The sequence below is a fragment of the Corella eumyota genome, chromosome 7 (assembly GCF_963082875.1).
Source record: "Corella eumyota chromosome 7, kaCorEumy4.1, whole genome shotgun sequence".
Taxonomy (NCBI): Eukaryota; Metazoa; Chordata; class Ascidiacea; order Phlebobranchia; family Corellidae; genus Corella; species Corella eumyota.
Genome location: NC_137496.1, coordinates 6,039,916 through 6,061,494, shown reverse-complemented (window position 1 = coordinate 6,061,494; position 21,579 = coordinate 6,039,916). Strand labels below are relative to the sequence as shown.

Below are 21,579 nucleotides of genomic sequence, written 5' to 3'. Positions count from 1 at the left end.
CATTATGCGCAGATAGGAATACAGTTAAAAACCTGACGCGATTTTGTCTAATATTGATTTTAAAAAGTCGTGTTTAATTGTGATGTTATTTATAACCTACAACAGTAAGGACAAAACCCGTTTCTTATTTATTTTTAAAGCGTAGTTTTAAATTAAGATTGCAGACTAACTGCATCACCGAAATTAGTAAAATTTAAAATATAATCTCACAATAACATATACGCTAATACGAAACCAAGTTGTAGCCTATATATAATTCCTTTTTTTAATTAAAGTCACCTTAAACATTGTAATATGTTTTTGTGATTTAAACCTAAAATTATAAACTTTGTACATGTAAAATAACACAAAAATCTTCAAAAAATAACACTAATGACATGAATTATATAAAGGTTGTGGCAAAATTTGCATTCAATAAATAAAAACTTTAATTACTCTAATAAAATTTTAAACAAACAAGCTTTTGTTGAAAACTTAACATACAAACATAAATAGTCTGTGTATATTGGAGCTTCGTCAGTGTTATATGTTCTTTCAAAATATAAAAATTCGTACAAATCACGAGAAAAAAACTATGCCATAATGACGCTAAACAAAAAAAACTAATTTTGAAATCAAAATATGCCATTAAAATTAAAAAAGAAAGTGTAGTATCAAAAACGAGAGATACCTAATTGATAACTTTAAGTTTTCGGTCTAACCTATTTTCACGGATTTCTTGGTTTTTTTTCTTTTGCTTTACGGCAAGAATTTATTAATATTTACAAAACATGGTCCGTATCACAGTCTTCATCCCAAGTCTCGACAACCCTTCAATTTAAAAAACAAGCCTGTAGCCATTACACATTACTGTACTGAGAACAGTGTTAAGGAGCGTGCATGTAATGGTTAAGTAACTCGTAGCAACTGTTGGCTGATAACAAAAGCGCCGGAACGTGCGACAGGAGCCCTCCGTATTCTTTAAGTTCCTCCAAAGTGAAATCCCCGTCTAACTCCTCGTGCTCATTAGCGCCCCCACCACCAGTAAAATCATATTTCGGATCTTGCATTTGTCGCCAGATTTCGATCGACTGCGTTACCTGGTTACGCAACGGCGATCTTCGGTAACTTCCGGTCGAGTCACGCGACTTGGCGGACGCGGACGGGCAGTCGGAAATTTTCAGCCAGATTTTTGACGTGACGTCACGATGGATTTGGTCGAGTGACTCTGTAACGTTAACAAACTCCTCGACGAGCTGAGCGGTCTCGGCGGCGTCTTTTGTGCGCAGAATTGTCGCATACTTGCGCAAGTCGCCCACGTGATTGATTTTCTCGACGCCGTGAGTCGGAGCATTTTTTAAGCTGTCCACAAACCGCCGAAGTACAACCTTGTCGAATTTTCTACGTAAAAAAATAACTTTATTTGCAAAGGTAGGGGATTCGTAAAAACACATAGATACTGGTAATATGCCTCAGAACTGTGTTATTTAGTTGCTTCCTCTTCATTTTTTTATGGTAGTGGTTTCTACAAAACTTTTTGAAAGTTTGTGTTACTTGTAACAAAACGCCCATTTGTTCTGTTATACATACTTGTATGCTGCCTGTGCCTCTAGCGTTCTCTTGTGGAGATCGTCGAGCGCATTCTTGATCTCCTCTTCCTCCGGATCAATATCCTTCTTTGTGTTTTTTCGTAGATCTGTGAAAATGTAGAAATTTTTAAAAGGTATTCGTTAACTTGCATTATTGAAATTAAAACTTATAGAAATTTAACCTTGGGTAATATCTGGCGATGGCGGCGGCACGGGTTGTCTTGTAGTCGGCTGTTCACTTTCCACGGTCTCGTCGATAGTTGGCGCTGTTGTTGACGTCGTCTCGTCAAACACCACGCCCGCTTGATGTTCGCCTTTGGTCGTCACTCTGACTTTGTCCGACCGCCATAAGTTTTCTCTAGGCTCAGGTTTAACAGTTTTAACACTGGGGCTAAGTTCGACAACAATCGATCGACTGCCAGGCACAGTATTCGTCCTGTGAAATTTGTAAAAAATGGTTATATATTGTTACAATTACCTGCAGAAACCATGTCTTTAATTTTAAACACAGCACATAAACACAATGTACTTGACATAAATGTACTTTATAGCACGAGGTAATTTTCGATTTCACGGTTTTTGTGTCGTGGCACATTTACGTTGTTCTGACATGCCTTAAAACATAACCGGCTGGCTATTTATTTGGCAATATTTTTTTTGTATATATTTTCTACGTGGGAAGGTCGAATGCGCGCAGTTTGGAATGTTATAGAAACTGCCCGATAATTATGCCGCTGATTAAGTGCTGGCTTAGCAGGAGTTTATACCGTTTATAGCGCCTTACTAACAGCATGAGAGCAGTGGGGATTGAACCCACGACCTCATGGTGGTGTAGCAAGTGTCATTACCACTACACCACGCTGCCTTTTAAATATGCTTAATATCATCCTAAACTGCTAAAGGCAAACTCCATCAATATATTTAAAAAAAAGAAATCTTTTAATCAAAATCTTGTTTTTCCAAAAGGTGTTTTAACCTAAATTAAAGAAATGCAATCTAAAAACCTGAATTGTGAATTCAAATGAAGATCTCCAAGACTACTTCGACCGATCGATTTCGATGAAATTCGAGATCGGGTTGGGGAGTTCCCCCTCGTTCCATTGTTTACAATTCGTCCGGTATTTTGAGACAATTTGGGATTAAGTGTTCTGTTATGCGGGGCCTAAAAATTAAGGGTAAAGCGATTTTGATATGTGTAGGGCAAACAAAAAGGACTCTTGCCTATTCCAATTAATTGGAAAATTACTTGGCAAAATTGTGTACTGCAAGTGCTATTTTTTGTATAATCCCTAAAGTCGGAAGGACTTTGTTGATAAAGAAACACGAAACACATTTATTTAGCTCGAGCTTTTTTTTTAAAATATCAGTGTTTAACTTATTAATCTGCCGATTGGTTTTAAAATTGGCAAAAATTTGTTTTCGTTTACATCGTTTTACTAAAAGGAACTACGACTTAAAAGCAGTCGGAATTGAACCAATGACTTAATTTTATGTTGCAAAGGAAACTAACTAAGTACAACGCCTACTTTTTTAAGTCGCCTTTACCGATTTCTAGTATTTTTTTGGCGTTTAAGAAAACGATCAAAACAGTATTTAACTCTTAGTACCAATTGATGCAAGCATGCGTCTAACTCCTTTCGGTCTATACTGGTTTCAAGTAATATTCTGAATGCTCCAGCCCTCTGTAAAGCCGTATTCGACAATAACTGTTCCTGAAACATTTCGTTCAATTGACCTAAAAAAACATTTAGAAAGCTTTTAAAATAAAAACACATGTTATTTGTGGTGCGCCATTAAACTATTAAAGGCAGATATGGGTTGCAAGTTCAGATTATTTACGACATTTAAAATGCCGACTGTAGGGTGGGCTATTGTCTATAGTTATGCTAACTTACCGGCAGCGTGATGTAGTGGTAAGAACACTTGCTACACAACCATAAGGTCATGGGTTAAATCCCCACTGTTTTTATGCTATAGTGCCCTTGAGTTAGGCCCTATAAACGGTATAAACTTCTGCTGAGCCAGCATTTAATCAGCAGCATAATTATCGGGCTATTATAATCTTTATAATATCAAAACTGCTAAAGGCAACCCGAGACTGGGTCGGAGTAACTGATGTTACACTATGTTTAGGTCGCGCATTCGACCTTCCCACATCTAGGATAGATATATACAAAAAAACTTTTAAGAAATCTTTTTTACCGCTTTCAAAATGGCCGACTAGTACTTTGAGAGCAGATATTTTGTGAATGCACGTGTCGATCTTTAGCGACCCCTTGCGCAATTTTTTGACAACAACGCCATCTATTGACTCTAAGGACGACACAGTTGATAACACTTCTTTGGATCCATTTTCACTAAAAATATAATTGGTAAGTATTGTCTGGTAGTGTGATAAACCGGTTTTTATTTTTGATGCGTTTTTTTAACATAACATTCTGCGTGTTTTGTTATAAAATGTCAGCACAGACGAAAAATATAAGCCCTATACGTAGCCTACTACAGAAAATTAGACAAAAATGTAAAGTACAAGAGAAAACTAGCGAGGATCGTAAAGTATAAAAAAATCAGTAAAGTTTTGTTCAAAGACCGTAAAGTACAAGGAATACATAAAAAATCTATACGTTGTTTATAGCCGTTTTATCTTAGTTTTTAAAAGTTACCAAACCTAGAAAAATTTTACTTACTTTAACAGGTAGTCGAAAAGTTTTTCCGAAATCTTGTCTTGTATTTCTTCTGGGTGACACTCGCGATATAAATTATTAGTTAGTGGAACAGCTGTTTTGATTGAAGTGTGGATGCCTAGATCAGCTAAAAGCAATATTGTTAAAAGTTTAAGTCAAGCGAATGTAAATCATAAGTTAGTAGAATAAAACAGTTAACTAACATGGAAGAGTGTTTTAGTGGATTTACATTTATTTTTAGGAAATTGTTTAAAAAGAAAACTAGGTATTTAGTTTTTTGGGGGGCAATAAGTTTGTAAAAATGTCATGTGTACAAATGAATGAAGGTGAACTGCTTTAAAAATTGCTTTAATAGACATTCAGTATGCTTTTCCGGTTAAAAAACAACCATTCAGAAAACAGCTCTAGGGAGCCAACAGGTCAAATGTTTAAAGTCAACTATAAAAGATAGGCATTTAATTATTACTTTAGCTTTAAAACACTTAACAAGGACAAACTATATCCCAAAAAAAATATAAAAAACCTACAACCCTAATGTGATTCGAAAGAAAATATGATCAATTTAAAAAAGTGAAATGCTTTAAATTATTTTTTAAAATTTCTTTTTTTAAAATCATTTAAAAAAAATCAACTATTTTTAGGGCCCCCAGGTGTAATATGTTTAACCCGTTAGCGTAGAACTGTTTCAATTGGGTAGAAAATTACGTTTAAACATTCTTCATTTGTTAGGTTTAATCAACAAAGTAAACTCACCAGATTTCCTATGGTTGCCAAGCGGGCGTTTTCGTGATTGAGATAACTTACAAGTCGCTATAGTAGAAGGTCTGTTTGCTATATATAAACAAAACATACGTTTAATAATAAATAGTGTAGCTTAGTGGACAAAAATACATATATGTGGTTTCCGTTTATGGTTCGCTGGTTAATTATCGTGGGCAAATTTTAATTATAGTTGCGACCATGTGCGGCAGTGTGGTCAAGCGGTCATGGCAGCGTACTACGAGCCGAAAGGTTTCCGGTTCAAGCCGCACTACTGCCACACTATTCGCCCTTGAGTCCGCGTTTACGGATAGGTTAAGCACGTTACAATATCACACCCTTACCCAATAAAAAGTATAAAACCTGTCACCTTAAGGCGATATGGAAAAAAAAGAGTTGCGACCATATTACGACAATTAAAATGTCGACCAGCGTATAATAAGTGCATATCAATGTTTATTAGGTATCTATAATTTTAAAATTAATTAAATACAAATTTATTAAATAAGGCATGTTTTAAATTATGTAATTAGGTCTTTACAACTAAATAGCTATCTATCACAAATTCCACTTGCCACCAAAAGAGTTTTAAAATAAAAAAGTAATTGTTTATGCAACATAATTGCGCCGGTCACTCTATTAACAAAACGAAAGGGCATTTTTAAAAGCCTATAATAAATAAACTAATAAAATTGGGCCAGTCGAAAATGTCATATGAAACCGTACACGAGAATGTAAACATAAGTTTATAAAACGAATACGGTCATACGATATGGTGCGCCTTCAAAATGTATCATGTTATTTTGCACTCCATGTGGTAGTAAAATATGTTAATGTCTATTAATAAGCTTTTGTTGTCGGGATTGCGAAATAAGGATGTGATTGGTGATATGTTACAGCGGCGTTAATATTGCTAAGTTGTGTTAGTACTTAAATTGTGTTTGTGCTTGTTATTTCAGGCAATATTTAAATTCATATTTAACTTTTTTATATAATTATCTTCGATGTGGAAAGCCGACTTACGGCCTTAACATAGAGATACATTTGTTACCCCGACCCAGTCTCGAACTGACTAGTAAAGAATATTGACTGATAAAAATTGGGCTAGCTACCACATGAAACCTTTGGGAATTAAACCTATGATCTTATTTTACATTGGCTAATGTTTTAATAACTTGGCCACGCCGTCAAAAAGCTACGGTCTACTAAACATTCATATACTCAAAACACATTTCTAGCTTTGCAATTTACCTTTTTTAATTTGCTTTGCATTGTTCGGACCCCTGTGTATTAACCTTAATTTTGCCCCTTGCACCGAAACTGAGTTTGTCAGATCAAACGTCGGATTGGAGGGCACAGAACGCGAAGGGTAGAAAGCGACCGTGGGAGAACCATACAGAAAGTGCGGTTGCGTTTCCGCAAACTTCCACTGGCCGTGGGAAAGTGACGACTTGCTTGGCGAATTAAAGCGAGCAGTGGTCGGAGAAAGTTGCATGGAGTAGTATTGCGTCTGCAGGGACTCCATTTTGCGGACCATGCTGGCTTTTCGCATGCGCAGTAGGCGACAAAACGCCTTAACATCATCTAAAGAAATTCAATAAAAAAATGAACACTCTTTAAAATATATTTTAATCTACTAAAGTTTTACACTAGCAAAACAATACCCTGAAAAATTTAACGCTCTTGGATACGGGCAATAAAAATAACTCCGTGATTATTCTCAAATAGGTTACCTTATATATACCGAATATATTTAAAAAAATTCTTTGTTAATAACTTTGTTAATATGTTAATAACCGGTAGAGTGATACGGCCATTGCAGAGAAATACAAGCCGAAATGTTTCGGTTTTGAACCACACCAGTGTCACACTATTCGCCCATAAACTCTGCGTTTACGATTAGCTTAACCACGTATTTTTAAATGACACAGAACAAAAAGAATATTAGTTTGCAAATAACCTCACAGACAAACTAAAGTAAAATTGTGATTACTTGCAAGAGAATTGGCCTCAATTTGGGAAAGCGCCGACACGAGTTTTTCGAATGTTGCGACTCGCGGCTCGTCCTCGACCCAGCACAATATACCCAAACTCTTTTGTCGCTGGAGGTCGCACCCGCTAGATGACGTGACGAGGTGAAGTTTTTCCGGATTAATGCGGAGGCAGTTTGCCAATCCGACCCATTCAATCTGTTAAAAAAGACTGTAAATGAAATCAAAAGCATCGTTTTAATATGTATACTTATGTAACCTTTTTTAAAAATAAAGATCAACTACAAAATATTGTAACGTGATAAAGTTACTTTACAGTTAGCTTTTAAACCACAAAATTTAAACTATTTGATTTATTTGCAGGTTGGTAAACTCAAATCCGGTGTGTATAAAATGCCATTTATTAGTACGCTGGTGTTATGACACCACAGCCGAAGGCAATCGGAAAAAAATTGTTCACCTATTAATTTGCAAATAGTTACGAGTAATACCACCTTTTTTAAAACACTAACATAAAAGCAGTAGGCATCAAGCCCAGTGCCTTATGTAGTAATGTCCAGTGCCTTAATCACAGCCTCGTTTTACTAGTTATTAAAGTAATTTTTTTCTAATAAAAATTTAAAATTTACTTGAGTTAACTCATTGCTAATTTCGTTGACTAAATCGTCTAGATTCTCACATCTGTTCAGTGGCAGCTCACTGGATGTAAGATCTAAAATTGTAAAAGTTATATCACAAAGTCTAGAAGCAGTTAGTTTAGATCTTATATATTAAAGGCGATATCTCGCTCCGCGGCCGAGATTTTAATGCCGTAATATACTCTTATATTTACACGTAGAAATTTACCCGCATACCCTAATTGCGGTTTTATTTATTTTGTAGGCGTAAAATTTTTATATGGCAGCATGGTGTAGTGTTAAGACTTGCTACACCACATGAGGTCGTAGGTTCAATCCCCACTGCTTTTATGCTGCATAATGTTATATACTCCTGCTGAGCCAGCACTTATTCAGCAGCATAATTACCGGGAAATTATAATATATATACATATAACATCCTAAACTGCTAAAGGCAACTCGAGACTGGGTCGGAGTAACTAATGTTACTCTATGTTTAGGTCGCGCATTCGATCTTCCTACATCGAGGATAAATATATAAACAAAAATATATATATATATATTTATTGTTCACTAAGCTTTTATGCTATTGTTTACCTACCCCTGTATGCGTTGAGTTGAGTGGAAAATGCCATGACTTTTCTTGTTAAATTTCCGTAGCTTTAGACAACTAAATATCCGTACCCAACTTAACGAGCATTTTTATTTATTTTCATAAAGTTTGATAAAAAGAGCCAAATGTGTTTAAACAACCTTTCTACAGAGTTTAAAAATTGATTGAAAAACAAAGTAAGGCGTATAAGAAAATCCATTATACTACAATTACAATAATACTTAAACTAATCATTAAATACACCTTCCCACCCAATCAACTTAGCCCCCATTACTTCTCTTAATATTTCCAATTTTACGTCGCCCTAAAAAAACTATATCCTACAAGCCCTATTCCATACCATTGGGCAAGCTACAAAGATAAAACAAAAGATGGAATAGAATTTCAAATAAACTATTTCGTTCGTCAATTGTTTCAAACTGGAACTAGCTTTTTATTGTGTTAGAGTATCTAGTTGCAGGGCTAACAGGCTTGTGTTTAGGTCGATAATGTTGATTGATGTTCGCGCACTATAGTTAGGTGGTATGCCGTTACTTATAGCTAGTCCAACGACATTGGATACATTTTTTTAATTATCTTGGCGTGTTTAACGTATCTATATTTAATATCACTTGAAATTCATGAAGTTTTTAAGTTGTGTTTCTCTCTGTCTGGGGTAAAGTTATTTATAGCCTTTGGCAATGTTTTAAAAACACCAGAACTATGCCTTTCTGCATTTATAAATTTTAAAAAGATCAGCGTTAAAATTAATCTTGAGTCGGCAAAATAGCAATATTGGTCAGATTATTATTGTTGATTTAGCGTCCTTGAGTATATGGCCTTAGTACATTTGGCAAGCCAAATAAACAAATAACATATTAATGATCAGGAAAAAATAACCAAATAAGTAACATTAAACATATTAAATTAACTTGATTGAGTTCTTGAGTAACAAAAATTACACTAACGTGGCGCTGCAAAGTCACTCTACTCTCATGGAAACGAAAAACAAACATGTATGCTTATGGATTTTATACAAAAGTGTTCCATGCTATTTTCCACCAGTTAATTTTGATATTATTCTCGAAACAAATTTGTCAGTGTCGTCTGAATTGACGTCAATGGTTAAGGTTTTTTGCTTGTGACGTAACAATAAATATTCTTTTTCGACGTGACGCAACATCTGGGTAAGCCCCCGCTCTCCCGATGCGTTGTTGCTTTCTAAGAAATCGTCTTCAGTGAATTCAGAAACCTTTTCTAACTTGCCGTTGCCGTCTTTCCATCGCTAAATCAATTATAGCCAAATTTAAATTAAGAGGCTGACAATTCTACAGCCTTCGACTTTTTTTTATTTATTTTTCTTGTACGTAAAAAAGCCCTTTTCGAACTTCACATTAAATAACAATTGTTATATTAGTTACTCTATCACAAGGTTTGGAGGGCTTCCCTTTTCTTTTTTTTAAATTCATTTTAATTTTTATTCAAAGTTGTATAACTTTAAAAGTAGATAAAATTATTTAAAGTTAAAAACATTTCTGTGTTCAGTGACAACAACTTTATCAATTTTAAGTAAAAAATTATCGTTAATATATGAGTTTGTTTAGAAGCTTAGAATTTACATACTACAGTTCTGTCTTAAGATGCCTTTTTAGGCTTATTAACCCAGTAATGTTTCTTAGTCATTTTATTTGCAAACGTGAAACTGTAAGAGCTTATAGACTCTTATAAAATCAGTAAGATGATTTTTTTTATTTGTTTAATTATCCTACTTACCTCCATAACAAATTTCAATCTGGCAAAATGCGTAAGAAAAGCGTTAAACTCGCATGGAAATTCGCTTCCAGACAATAAATGGGCATTGTGGGTAATCAAGTCTTCCGCCTGTGTTCAGAAAACAAGTGCAAATTATTTTTTTTAAACGACGACACTAAAACTATCCTTAAAATGAAACGAAAGTTATTTTTTAATGTTTTTGCCACGCACCTGTTCGTCAAGTGGAAATAGATTGTTGACCACGAATGACCTCCACCTTCTTATCATGGCCGCGTCCTTTTTTCTTTCGGCCTCTTTTAAATAATGTTTTAATTTTTGAAACTCGCCCATGACCGCTTTGTAAGTTGTTTCTTGAACCAACCGATTTCCGTACAAAGGACCATAAAGGTCTTTAATCTAAAAAGTGTTTATATAATGAAAGGTTAGTTAGGCTTCTAGTAAGACATAGTTATAAGACAATAAATTGCAATTGATATTTGGTTTATTGTTAACAACTAGTGCCACGCCACATCATTATGCTGAAAACTGTAGTAGACAAAGTAAAAATAATTAGGCAGTAAAAAGAAAAACCCAAAAATATCGAAAATTTTAAAAATTTAAGACTGTTTCTGGGATTTGTAGTTTACCTAAAAAAATGATTGTTTTATTATACTTGTTGCTTTCATTTTATTTCTTCCAACCTTATAATCTTTAAATGTATAGCACGAAAAATATTATACAATAATAAATTTATTAACCCCTTTTTAACCCCCTGCTAGAAAAAAACTACCCTGTTCAATATAGTGTGATTACTTGGAAAATCAAGTTTAGTGCAAATAGTAGACTTAGTAAATGCCTTGTAAAAAAACAGAAAAACCTGTTGTGTTTCCCATAATATCCCATTTGTTAAATATAACATATTATTTTTAGGTAGTTTTAAAAGAGAGTGGGTTTATTTTATATTACTTGTTTTGTAACCAAGTCTAATTGAACTTCTTTTTTAGCTCGCTGACGGTCAAAGTATGAAGAAATAAGCCAAGAGATGGCGCCAACAGCAACCGAGGTGATCATTTTCCAGTCGTTCGAAAAACGTTTTTCCTTTGTTTTTTTATTTGAATTATCACTTCCTGAAATTGGTTGTGTTGACACAGCATTTTGCGACATAAATCTTGTCTTAAAAATAACGATAGTAATTACTTTAGTTATAATTAGTAAATTAAAAGAATTTAATGTTACGTTTAATGCACATAGAGGCCTTACATAATGCACATAAAGGCCCAACACAACTGATTAACATATTTTATAAGACAATAAACTCAATAAAATTCATTTAACTTTATTTGAAAGTGATATTACCTTTCCACAAAAACAATTTGTGTATGGCGTAGAGAGAGCACTTTGCTTTCTTTTAACAAGCCTGTTATAATTTCCGAACAATCGATTTGTAGTATCGGAACGCAAAACATTAGCTGACAATATAAGAATTTTTCTAGCGCTCATAATAATATTTTTATTTGTATTTATAGATAGACTACTTCTTACAGAACTTACTACAATATAGCCTAAAGTCATGCATAAGGTTTTACATCGTCGGTAAAACAGCTAACCTATTTTTAAAATAATTTAAGTGAAGTTGTTTTACTTATGAAGTAGTTTAACTAGGCGTTATTTAATTACACCAACTTTTGTGTTTGTGGCATTTTAGATTACAGTACTAGTTTGTTTTAAGTCCTTTTACCTTACAACATAGCGCCTTTTAAAAGGATAACTCGTATCTCTTATATAAGCTGTGTTAAATAGTACTTTGTACGCCAAGTCGGCTTAAACAACAACACTCACTGCGCGTTCTGAAACTTGCTGTTTGTGGTTCCCTTTCTTTACATCAGGGACTTAACAATGTTATTATTAACTCAATTTTATTATTATTTTAGTTAATATTAGCAAACTTAAAGCGACCTTTGGAACACAACAACAATATTTATAGTTTCCGTTATCTTTGGGGTTATTAATACTAACATGTAACAAACATGATGCGGAAGTACTGGTTAACAATAAAAAATTAAACAAATGATTAAGTAAGTTTTTAAAGTCTTCTATTGTATTACTTTAAATTTTATTATAAAAAAATTGTTTATTTGGTTTTATAAATATTTTTAGTTATAAATTTATTGTTGTTGTTTTACAGAATTGTGTTTTTGCCGAGGACAAACAAATAAACAAATTTAATTAAAGCCGTCTACCACTTAGCTCGTATGCCACGATTACTTTCGCTGTAACGAAAACTTGACCGGTACGTGTGTTTTAAGTTGTGCAGGAAACATAATTTTAAAGTTGAAGTTTCAGAAAATATAATAGCAGAAATGATGTTTAGAGGTGATAATACTATATTTTAAGATTTTTCTTTTAAATTTTAAAAATTTTCTAGTGTATTAATGCCAATGGCATTTCTCAAAATGTATTTTCACAAAATTTAAGGTATCTAGAGATATAAAATATAAATTTTTTGTATTTTAACAATATAATTTTTTTTTAGTTTATTGTGTTGTTTTCGCCTTGATTCAATTCACTTTTGCTGCCCAGTTAAATTCAGATCTAACAAGCAGTGACGGACAACGACTTATTCAATATTTTAAGGTAAATCTGTACAATACAATCAATGTTGGTGTAAATCTGTAAATCCAAGTTTTCCTTTTTATTTTTTAAAAATTTTTGATTTAAAAAACTTTCATATTGGGGTTTTTTATGTTGTGTAAAAAATTTGGTAGCGTAATAGAAAGAAACACCATATATTAAGAGGATATTATGCTTTAAAACAATAGTTGCTTAAATTTAAATTTTGGATGCCTGATTTCTAAAAAATTGTGCGATATTCCCAATTAGCACTAGCTATTTTGACAATTTTTTTCACATTTATTTTAACATTAATGTAAGAATTGTAAAAAATCTGCATTATTGCTATATTAATACATTTTTTACCTATTTACACAGTTTTTTTAATGCAATGTTTAGTATTTCTACATATTAGTTAAAGATTTTTTTGTAATATAAAAAGTAAATGCACGATTGTATAGGCGTATTTATGTGCGCAAGGGCATAGCGAAAAACAAGCCATTTTTTCTGGATCGATATAGACTGTGTTTATTATGCGTGGTGTACATTTAGGAAAGGATTTACGAATCATATTAACTTAGTATAATCTGGCAATTTGTTTAAAAATCTTCTCCCTTATTTCTCACATTTCACAAAGTCTGTTTAGGGCTTTTTATTTGTTGTTTTGAAGTAAAAAGAACTTTTCAGGTTTTCATATTTTAGAGGATTGCTTTTTAGTTAGATGTAAAAAAATTGTAGAATTTGGTTTTGAGAAATTGAAATTGTAGAACTCGGTTTTAAAAACAATAAAAAAAATGTAATTCTTTATATATATATACAAAAATTATTTTTATAAGTTTATTTCTATTGTCCCAGACCCCATACTCTGATTTAGAATCAGCCTATTTCTCTGTAGTTGGATTGAAAAGATACAACCAACCACCAGCAGCTGCAGAAACCCAAGTAAAAGCATAATTCAATAGTGTTAACTTTTAAATTAAATTATGGTGTTATGAATTTTATTTTATATTTATGTTAGGATTAAGACGTGCATTTTTATTGATTTAGACAAACATGACAAATATCATGTTTTCACCTTTTTTGTAAAAAGTTTAAAAAAAATGGATTGTATCAATTATTTAAAAATAAAATTAGTTGCATGTGTTGTTTTTTAGTCGGCTTGCGCACTTGTTAAATCATGTGACACAAAATCGCTCAACCAAATCTTTTACTCTTCGTCAATTTTGGCCTCTTTGGGTGCATCCTGCAAGGTTAGTTAAATTAAATAAAAATTTCAAAAAATAACAAATTTTATATCGGTTACAAAACTTTAATTTTAAAATAAAATTTTTTTGTAATTGAGGTTTTTAAAAGGTTTCGTTTTATTAAAGTGTTTTGGATTAGATTAATGAATTTTGAGATCATGTTTTGTATAAACTGTTTGATTATAATTATTCTAAATCTTAATGTTGTGATTTTACATACAACAATAAACAATATAATGCTTCATATATTTAAATAGCCTATCAAAAAGTTTTTATTTAGAATTGCCCTTAAGTTTATTAATTTAGCTTCCTATTAATTTATAAATTTTAGTTTGCTTTTCCCAAAAACGTGATTGAAATGGTCGAGGGCAAAATAACTGCTGAAAGTGATGTCAAGACTTTATATCACGCCATCACTTCACTTAGATTGCTTGCAAAAAAAGGTTAGTTTTACCTATATAACATAAAGTTAGATGAATGATAAATATATTTATACATTTTTTTTTGTATATATCTTTATGCTTGATCGAATGCGAGATCTAAACATTGAGTAACATCAGTTACTCCAACCCAGTCTCGAGTGGCCTTTTAGCAGTTTGGGATAATTTAGAGATTATAATTGCCTGGTAATTTTGCTGCTGATTAAGTGCTGGCTCAACAGGAGTTTATACCATTATAGTGCCTTACTTAAAGGCGCTACAGCATAAGAGCAGTGGGGATTGAACCCACGACTTCATGTGGTGTAGCAAGTGTTCTTACCACTACACCACGCTGCCAGTGTCTACATATGTATGCCTAATTTAGAGGTCAAAAAAATTAAAAATCTCATTTGTGGTGCACAGATAAATTATCGCAGGCAAATATTAATAAAGAGTTGCGACCCTAACACTGCATTTAAAATCTCTACCTTAGGTCAAGCTATCGACTGGTACCACAAAAGGTGCTGGGTTAAATTCTTTTCTGTTGCCATAATGTTAATCTGTCAAAATCTACCAAATGGCACACTATTTTAAATCTGAAAAAGTTATATTAAATTGTGTCAAGCTCAAAAACAAAACATTAACAAGACAATTTTATTAAAAACCATCAAAGGCAACCTAAAACTGAAGCGGGGTAACTGAACTATTAACTAAGATATAAAGACAGCCATTTTAGAAGTAGAACAAATAAATACTAAAATATTGTTTTAGTCAACAGCGAAGCTGCAGTAAAAGCACTTGTTGCAGCTACAAAGAAAGACAACAGTGTCGTCAGTTCCTCTTTAGCAATGGCTGCTGCATCCTTACTGGAAAAACCAAACCTAACTGAGCTTCTTAAACTTGTCGATATCGAGGTACAAAAGTTTTTATGGATTTAAAAACAAAAATTTATAGTTTTCTGTGACTAATTTATTTACAATTACTTTTTTTGTATATATCTTTATCCTCGAAGTTTGAAGGTCGAATGCTCGACCTAAACATAAAATAACAACAGTTACTCCGACCCAGTCTCGAGTTGCATGTGGCAGTTTGGAATATAATAGATTATAATTGCCTGGTCATATTGCTGTTGATTAAGTGCCGGCTCAGCAGGATTTTATATCGTTTATAGCGCCTTACTCGAAAGCGCTTCAACATGAGGCGGTGGGAATTGAACCCACAACCTCATGGTGGTGTGGCAAGTGTTCTTACCACTACATTACGCTGCCGGTACTTAAGGCACTATGACATAGAAGCACTTGTGGTTTACTTTTTTGTTGCTGCGTTTAAAATTTTTTTATGTTTATTTATCCCCGATGTGGAAAAGTCAACTCAACACAACTTAAACACGAAGTAACATTAGTAACCCAGTCTCAAATGGACTTTGTTTAAACCTAGGGCTTTATGTGATTGGCAAGCTTTCTAAACACCACACCAAGCTAAGAGTGCAGGCTGCAAAACATTTTTTTTAATTTTAGGATATTGCCGCCCAAGCTGACGAAGTTGATGAGAAATATCTTCATTTTGACAATGACCTCGAAACCACTTCAACTTTCTTGAATGCTGTTTTTATGTTAAGTGAAGGGACCAAGCAAGCACCCTCTTTGACCGGGGTAATTTTGTGTAAAAAATTCAAATAGGGTTTTTGACCGTTACTTAATGTAATTTTGACAATGGTTTGTTTTTTTAAATATTGTTTTTTTTTACTAGTAAGCTTATTTTAAAATTTAGTTAGTGTGTTGACTTGTTATAAGAGTTAAAATTTGCTAAAAAAGCTGAATTTCAAATAAATACTAATGTTTTTGCTTTAAATTAATTTGTAGATGAATTAGAATTAAAAACAAAATATAATAATTTTTTTTTATTTTCAGGATCAAGTTGTCCTCTTTACCAACTTTCTTCTTAGAAGCAAAAATTCAGCAACCACCACCAAGGATGCGTTTCTTATCCTCTCGGCTCTTGGAAGAATTAGCTCCTCCTCTCAGATTACTCTCGGAAGAGCAGAGCTCGTGTCTGGAAACTCTCTGTCTGAAGAACGAAGTACAATTAAGGTAAAAATAATTTTTAAAAATTTTATTGGAAAGGAATTTTAATCAGCAGTAAAAAACTCCAAATTTTTTTTTTTGTTTTTATCTAACCTCGATGTGAAAATCTAGACTTCACAGGCTAAACAAAGGGTTACATTTTGTACTCTGACCCAGTTCTATGTTGCATTGGCAGTTATAAATATTTTTAAGATTGTTGACTAATAATTAATCTGCTAATCAGTTTTGGGCATTTTTTATAGAGCCTTACCGAAGGGCACTACACAGAAGCGGTGGAAATCGAACCTATGGGTTCGTGTTTTGATACCACGTGTTTTATTTACTACATCACGATTGGCTGAAATATTTATGCTGTTATAATAAAATTTTTACAAATTTATGGATTTTGCCTAAGCTGCTTTAACACTTTTAAAAATTTAGATTTTGAGTCTGAATAATATTTTTTTTTTCAGATCGCAGTGACCAACGTTTTCGGACGACCTTTGACCTCAGTCAACGTAAAAGCCGACTCAATTATCCGACAAAGTGATACAGAAGTTGTGATGTCCAATGAACCTTTTAAACTCGACTCAGCATCCAACACTTACAATCTGGTGTTTTACAAAAACAAGCCGAAATCTGGTTTTTATGATGTTACTTTGGTGTGAGTTACGTTAATTATTTTCTTTTGTATATATCTTTATCCTTGATGTAAGAAGGTCGATTGCGTGACCTGAACATTGAGTAACATAATTTACTTCGTTCCAGTCTCGAGTTGCCTTTAGCAGTTTTGGATATTATATAGTTTATAATTGCCCGGTAATTGTGTTGCGGATTAAGTGCTGGCTCAGCAGAAGTTCATACCGTTTATAGCGCCTTGCTCAAGGGCGCTACAGCATAAGAGCAGTGGGACTGATCACTACACCATTTTGCCAATTGTATTACTAAAAGCAACGTTGAATAAATTCTAAAAAAATAATTTAAAAAAATTTAAATTAAATTGATTTACCAAGAAAAAAATTTTTTTTTTTTTAATATTACTTTATGTTACAGAGTTGGATCGTCCGGACCGAAATTAGTCGGAATTTCCGATATTGAGTTTCGAGTAAAAGTGACGACCAAAATCGCATTAACGGATATTCAATTAGGCGTTGCTGAAAAGGAACAGACTTCTCCCAACCTACCTGCGTAAGTTTTTTAATTAATATTTTGTTCCAATTTCTTTATTTTGTTCTTAATTTTTTTACCGGCAGCGTGGTGCAGTGGTAAGAACATTTGCTTTACCACCATGAGGTCGTGAGTTCAAACCCCACTGCTCTTAAGCTGTAGCGCCCCTGAGTAAAGCGGTGTAAACGGTATAAACTCCTGCTGAGCCAGCACTTAATCAGCAGCTTAATTATCGGGCAATTATATACTATAATATCCCAAACTGCCACAGGCAACTTGAGACTGGGTCGGAGTAACTGATGTTACTTTATGTTTAGATCGCACATTCGACCTTCCGACATCGAGGGTAAAGATTTATACAAAAAATACACTAGTTTAAGTTAATCCTAACAATGCTAACCAAATTTAATTTGTTTTTGAACAGTGTCGCATATCCGAAGAAAGCTGCTGACTTGAAGGCCGACACTCAACAGAAAATTGTGATGAAATTTAAAGTGGTCGACCTTAACGACCAGTCAACTTTATCACCTCACCAGGTTAGTTTTAAAATTATTTTTAAACAGTTTTTTAACTTAAGTACCAAATACCCTTTTTAACTTAAGTTTGTTTTTTTCGTATCACCTTAAGGGGATGGGTTTTTATATTTTTTATTGAGGAATGGTGTTCTGTTATGACGTGTTTGAACTAGCCGTAAGCGCCGGGCTCGAGGGCGAATAGTGTGGCAATAATGCGGCTCGATCCCTAAACCTTTCGACTCGAAGTCCGCTGCCATGACCGGTTCACCACACTACCGAACTATAGCTTGTATACAACCCAGACAGTTTCAGCCACGTCAATGCCACACTATTTGTCTTTGAGCCCGGCGTTAACGGATAGCTTAAACATGTCACAACATCACACTCCTTACCAATAAAATTATAAAACTTATCACATTACGACAATATTAAAAATAAATAATAAGTACCGGCAGCGTAGCGTAGTGGTTCAGAACACTTGCTATACATCACATGAGGTCTTGGGTTTAATCCTCATTACCCTCATGCTGTAGCGCCCTTGAGTATGGCGCTATAAACGGTATGAACTCTTGCTGAGCCAGCACTTAATCAGCAGCATAATTATCGGGCATTTATCAGATTATAATCTATATAATATCCCAAACTGCTAAAGGCAACTCGAGACTGGGTCGGGGTAACTGTTGTTACTCTATGTTTAGGTCGCGCATTCTACCTTCCCACATCGAGGATGAAGATATATACAAAAATAAAAAAATAATACACTCTTTTCTCGGAATTTTTAGGTGTTTGTACGATTTGTTCATGTTAAAACCGATCAAGAAATTATTTTTATCGCCGAGCCGGGAAAAGACGGGACATACAAATTCGAAGTCGAGCTAGCCACAGCGGCCAAGGAGCAATTCAGTTCGGTTTCTGGCAAATATTCCATGCAATTAATTGTCGGGGATGCAGCCATCTCGAACCCGATGTTTTGGAGCTTTGTAAGTGTTTTTAAAAAAAACGTTTTGTTGTATGTTAACCCTCGACGTGGGAAGGCCAATCGACAGCGTGAACATTAAAGTGATATATAAGCGATATTTTTCTACTCAAAAATTGATAAAATTGGTGTCACTGAACACAAAAAATGATTTTAACTTTAGATAATTTTACTTTCTTTTTAAGTTATACAACTTTAAAAAAAATTAAAATTAATTAAAAAAAAAGAAAAAGGAGGCCCTACTTGTGATGACGTAGAAAGTACCAGCTTGTATACATTCACTACGCTACTTGTACTTCTTACGTCACACAAAAATATGTGGTAACCTGGTTTTTTATTTTAATCATTTTCCAGTATTTCTGAAAATTAAATTGTAAGTACTATAGAAAATTAAATTGTATGTACCACAGACATTTTTCAAAGGTTCTAAAGGCCTTTTATAATTTATTTATACTAACGTGCTAAATACATCACTTACAAAATTGCAAAACTCTCAAATATAACACTTTAAGTCGCATTTCAAATTATTTTCGAATAATTTTTTGCGCTTTAATGAAAGCAAATGAAATACTTACTTTACAATCCATTTGTGGAATTAAATGAATGTTACCCCGAGCACGATTTAAACTGCTTTTATATTGTAGTGCCCTTAAGTAAGACGCTGTAAACGGTATAAACTCCCGCTAAGCCTAAACCCAATTTAGTAGTTTAATTATAAGGCAATTGTAATCTATAGTTTCCCAATATGCCAAAGTCAACTCGAGACGTGGTCAGGGTAATCGATGTTACTCCATGTTTAGAATGCGAAGTCGACCTTCCTACATTGGTAATAAATACAAAAAAAAAAAAAAATTATTTTATTTTTTAGGGTGACATCCTTTTGTCTCTTGGCGAAGAAGCGACGAAAAAAGATTCGTTCAACGACCAGTATTCAGTCAAACCAGAAATCCGTCACATTTTCCGTCAGCCCGAAGAAAGACCGAAAAAGATTGTATCCCAAGCTTTTACGATTGCTTGTCTGTTACCTTTGGGTCTTCTGTTCGTTATGGTAATTAAGCCTGTTTTGTGTTTAACTCTATTTTAGTTTTACACAAAAATATAACCACCCTTAAACGTCCTCTTTTTATTAAAATAAAGCGTCAATTAAACAACTTAACCGACAGCGTGGTGTAGTGGTAAGAACACTTCCTACACCACCATGAGGTCGTGGGTTTAATCTCTACTGCTCTCGTGCTGGAACGCTCTTGAGTAAAGCGCTATAAACGGTATGAACTCCTGCTAAGCCAGCACTTGATCAGCAGCATAATAACCGGGCAGTTATAATCTCTATACTATCCCAAACTGCCAAAGTCAACTCGAGACTGGGTCGGAGTAACTGTTGTTACTCTTTGTTTAGGTCGCGGCTTTAACCTTCCCACATCGAGGATAAAGATATACAAAAAATAAATAAATAAATAATTGTTATTCCAAAAACTTGACTGGTACAGAAACCTTAACAGTAAAATAATGAACTGAACAGTTAAGAAATACATGTAATTAATAAACAAATATTTTTAGTGGGGCAAAATTGGAGCGAATCTTAACAACATTCGACTTGGACCTAAGAACTTGATTTTTCATGCAGGACTGGGAGGTATTTATACTTATCGACAAGTATATATTTAATGGTTAAGCGGTCATGGCAGTGGACTACGAGCCGAAAGTTTTCGGGTTAATGCCGCACCATTGCCACACTATTCACCCTTGAGCCCGCGTTTACGGATAGCTCAAACACGTCACAATATCACACCGCTACCCAATAAAAAATATAAAACCTATCACCTTAAAATAATATGGAAAAAAAAGTATATATTTAATACAAAAAGATTTACTATTTATTTTGATAGCGAATTACAGTTTTAAGAACTGTAAAACAAAATTAAACCCGTTTACTTTGCAGGTATTTTCCTTCTGAACTATTTCTTTTGGAGTCATCTGAACATGTTCTGCACGGTTCAATACCTGCTCGTCATCGGTTCACTGACGTTCGTCTTCGGGAACTTTGTTCTTTCCGACATAGCGAACAGCCCCTGACGTCATTAAATTATGACGTCACAGATAGTGCTTGATTAGTTGCGAAGCCCTAAAACGAATTAATAATGTTATTATGATTTGTCTCGTTTGTTTAATTTGAAGCTTACAAATAAATTTGAACGAATTCGTAGAATGTTAAAATTTAAACTGTATTGTACGATTAAATTAAAACAGTTTTTTTTTTATATATACCGGGTTGGTTGACTATGGTGTGGCCACTAGACTTACTGCCAAAATAGGTATAAAATAGTTTTTCAAAAATTTGGATAAAAAGATATGTGAAATGTTACATTTCGGGATTTAAAATAAATAGATCATTTGTACTTTACAGTTCTCGAAAAATATTTCTTTTTTAACAAACAGTTCTCGCTGATCTTCTCTTGAACTTTACGGTTCTAATTCTCGCTTGTATCTTTTTCGAGGACCATAAAGTACAAATGAAATATTCAAATATAGAAATAAGTATAAATTTTCCTAACCTTTTATAGTAATGGGTAGGGAAGAGAGTTTGCAATTAAATTTTACTTTACGTCATTCCTGTTCTCTTTT

General features: G+C 33.6%; 3 protein-coding genes across 3 annotated transcripts; 1 reads left to right on the top strand and 2 right to left on the bottom strand.

The window, feature by feature from the left end:
- Window positions 1-19: 19 nt before the first annotated feature.
- Window positions 20-8,372, bottom strand: LOC145759321 (uncharacterized). The gene is made up of 12 exons (XM_082573125.1): window positions 8,221-8,372; window positions 7,632-7,714; window positions 7,005-7,200; window positions 6,263-6,595; window positions 5,006-5,083; window positions 4,256-4,379; window positions 3,771-3,925; window positions 3,176-3,303; window positions 2,573-2,730; window positions 1,751-2,004; window positions 1,570-1,675; window positions 20-1,380 (listed from the first exon to the last, which is right to left on the bottom strand). Exons 1-12 carry the CDS (start codon window positions 8,252-8,254, stop codon window positions 867-869), a joined length of 2,163 nt encoding a protein of 720 aa, XP_082429251.1. The 5' UTR covers window positions 8,255-8,372; the 3' UTR covers window positions 20-866.
- Window positions 8,373-8,586: 214 nt separating this feature from the next.
- On the bottom strand, window positions 8,587-11,732 carry LOC145759601 (uncharacterized). Its single transcript, XM_082573449.1, has 5 exons — window positions 11,320-11,732; window positions 10,930-11,136; window positions 10,195-10,380; window positions 9,985-10,092; window positions 8,587-9,496 (listed from the first exon to the last, which is right to left on the bottom strand). The coding sequence occupies exons 1-5, from the start codon at window positions 11,533-11,535 to the stop codon at window positions 9,263-9,265; spliced, it is 951 nt and encodes a 316-aa protein (XP_082429575.1). The 5' UTR covers window positions 11,536-11,732; the 3' UTR covers window positions 8,587-9,262.
- Window positions 11,733-12,172: 440 nt separating this feature from the next.
- On the top strand, window positions 12,173-21,163 carry LOC145759231 (dolichyl-diphosphooligosaccharide--protein glycosyltransferase subunit 2-like). Its single transcript, XM_082573007.1, has 15 exons — window positions 12,173-12,336; window positions 12,497-12,597; window positions 13,429-13,515; window positions 13,728-13,823; window positions 14,149-14,260; window positions 15,008-15,150; window positions 15,754-15,888; window positions 16,147-16,326; window positions 16,773-16,963; window positions 17,353-17,487; window positions 17,891-18,002; window positions 18,764-18,961; window positions 19,826-20,005; window positions 20,515-20,590; window positions 20,897-21,163. Exons 1-15 carry the CDS (start codon window positions 12,324-12,326, stop codon window positions 21,028-21,030), a joined length of 1,893 nt encoding a protein of 630 aa, XP_082429133.1. The 5' UTR covers window positions 12,173-12,323; the 3' UTR covers window positions 21,031-21,163.
- Window positions 21,164-21,579: the final 416 nt, after the last annotated feature.

Coding starts and splice junctions, on each gene's coding strand:
- LOC145759231 (XM_082573007.1), top strand. Junction 13,516..13,727: donor CAGCAGCTGCAGAAACCCAA/GTAAAAGCATAA, acceptor GTTGTTTTTTAG/TCGGCTTGCGCACTTGTTAA. Junction 16,964..17,352: donor TTTTATGATGTTACTTTGGT/GTGAGTTACGTT, acceptor TTTATGTTACAG/AGTTGGATCGTCCGGACCGA.
- LOC145759321 (XM_082573125.1), bottom strand. CDS start 8,254: ATGGCATTTTCCACTCAACTCAACGCATACAGGG. Junction 7,201..7,631: donor TTAGCAATGAGTTAACTCAA/GTAAATTTTAAA, acceptor CTTTTTTAACAG/ATTGAATGGGTCGGATTGGC. Junction 5,084..6,262: donor TGCAAAGCAAATTAAAAAAG/GTAAATTGCAAA, acceptor GTTTATATATAG/CAAACAGACCTTCTACTATA.
- LOC145759601 (XM_082573449.1), bottom strand. CDS start 11,535: ATGACTTTAGGCTATATTGTAGTAAGTTCTGTAAGAAGTAGTCTATCT. Junction 10,381..10,929: donor TAGACTTGGTTACAAAACAA/GTAATATAAAAT, acceptor AACACTTTTTAG/ATTAAAGACCTTTATGGTCC. Junction 9,497..9,984: donor GATTGAAATTTGTTATGGAG/GTAAGTAGGATA, acceptor TAATTGATTTAG/CGATGGAAAGACGGCAACGG.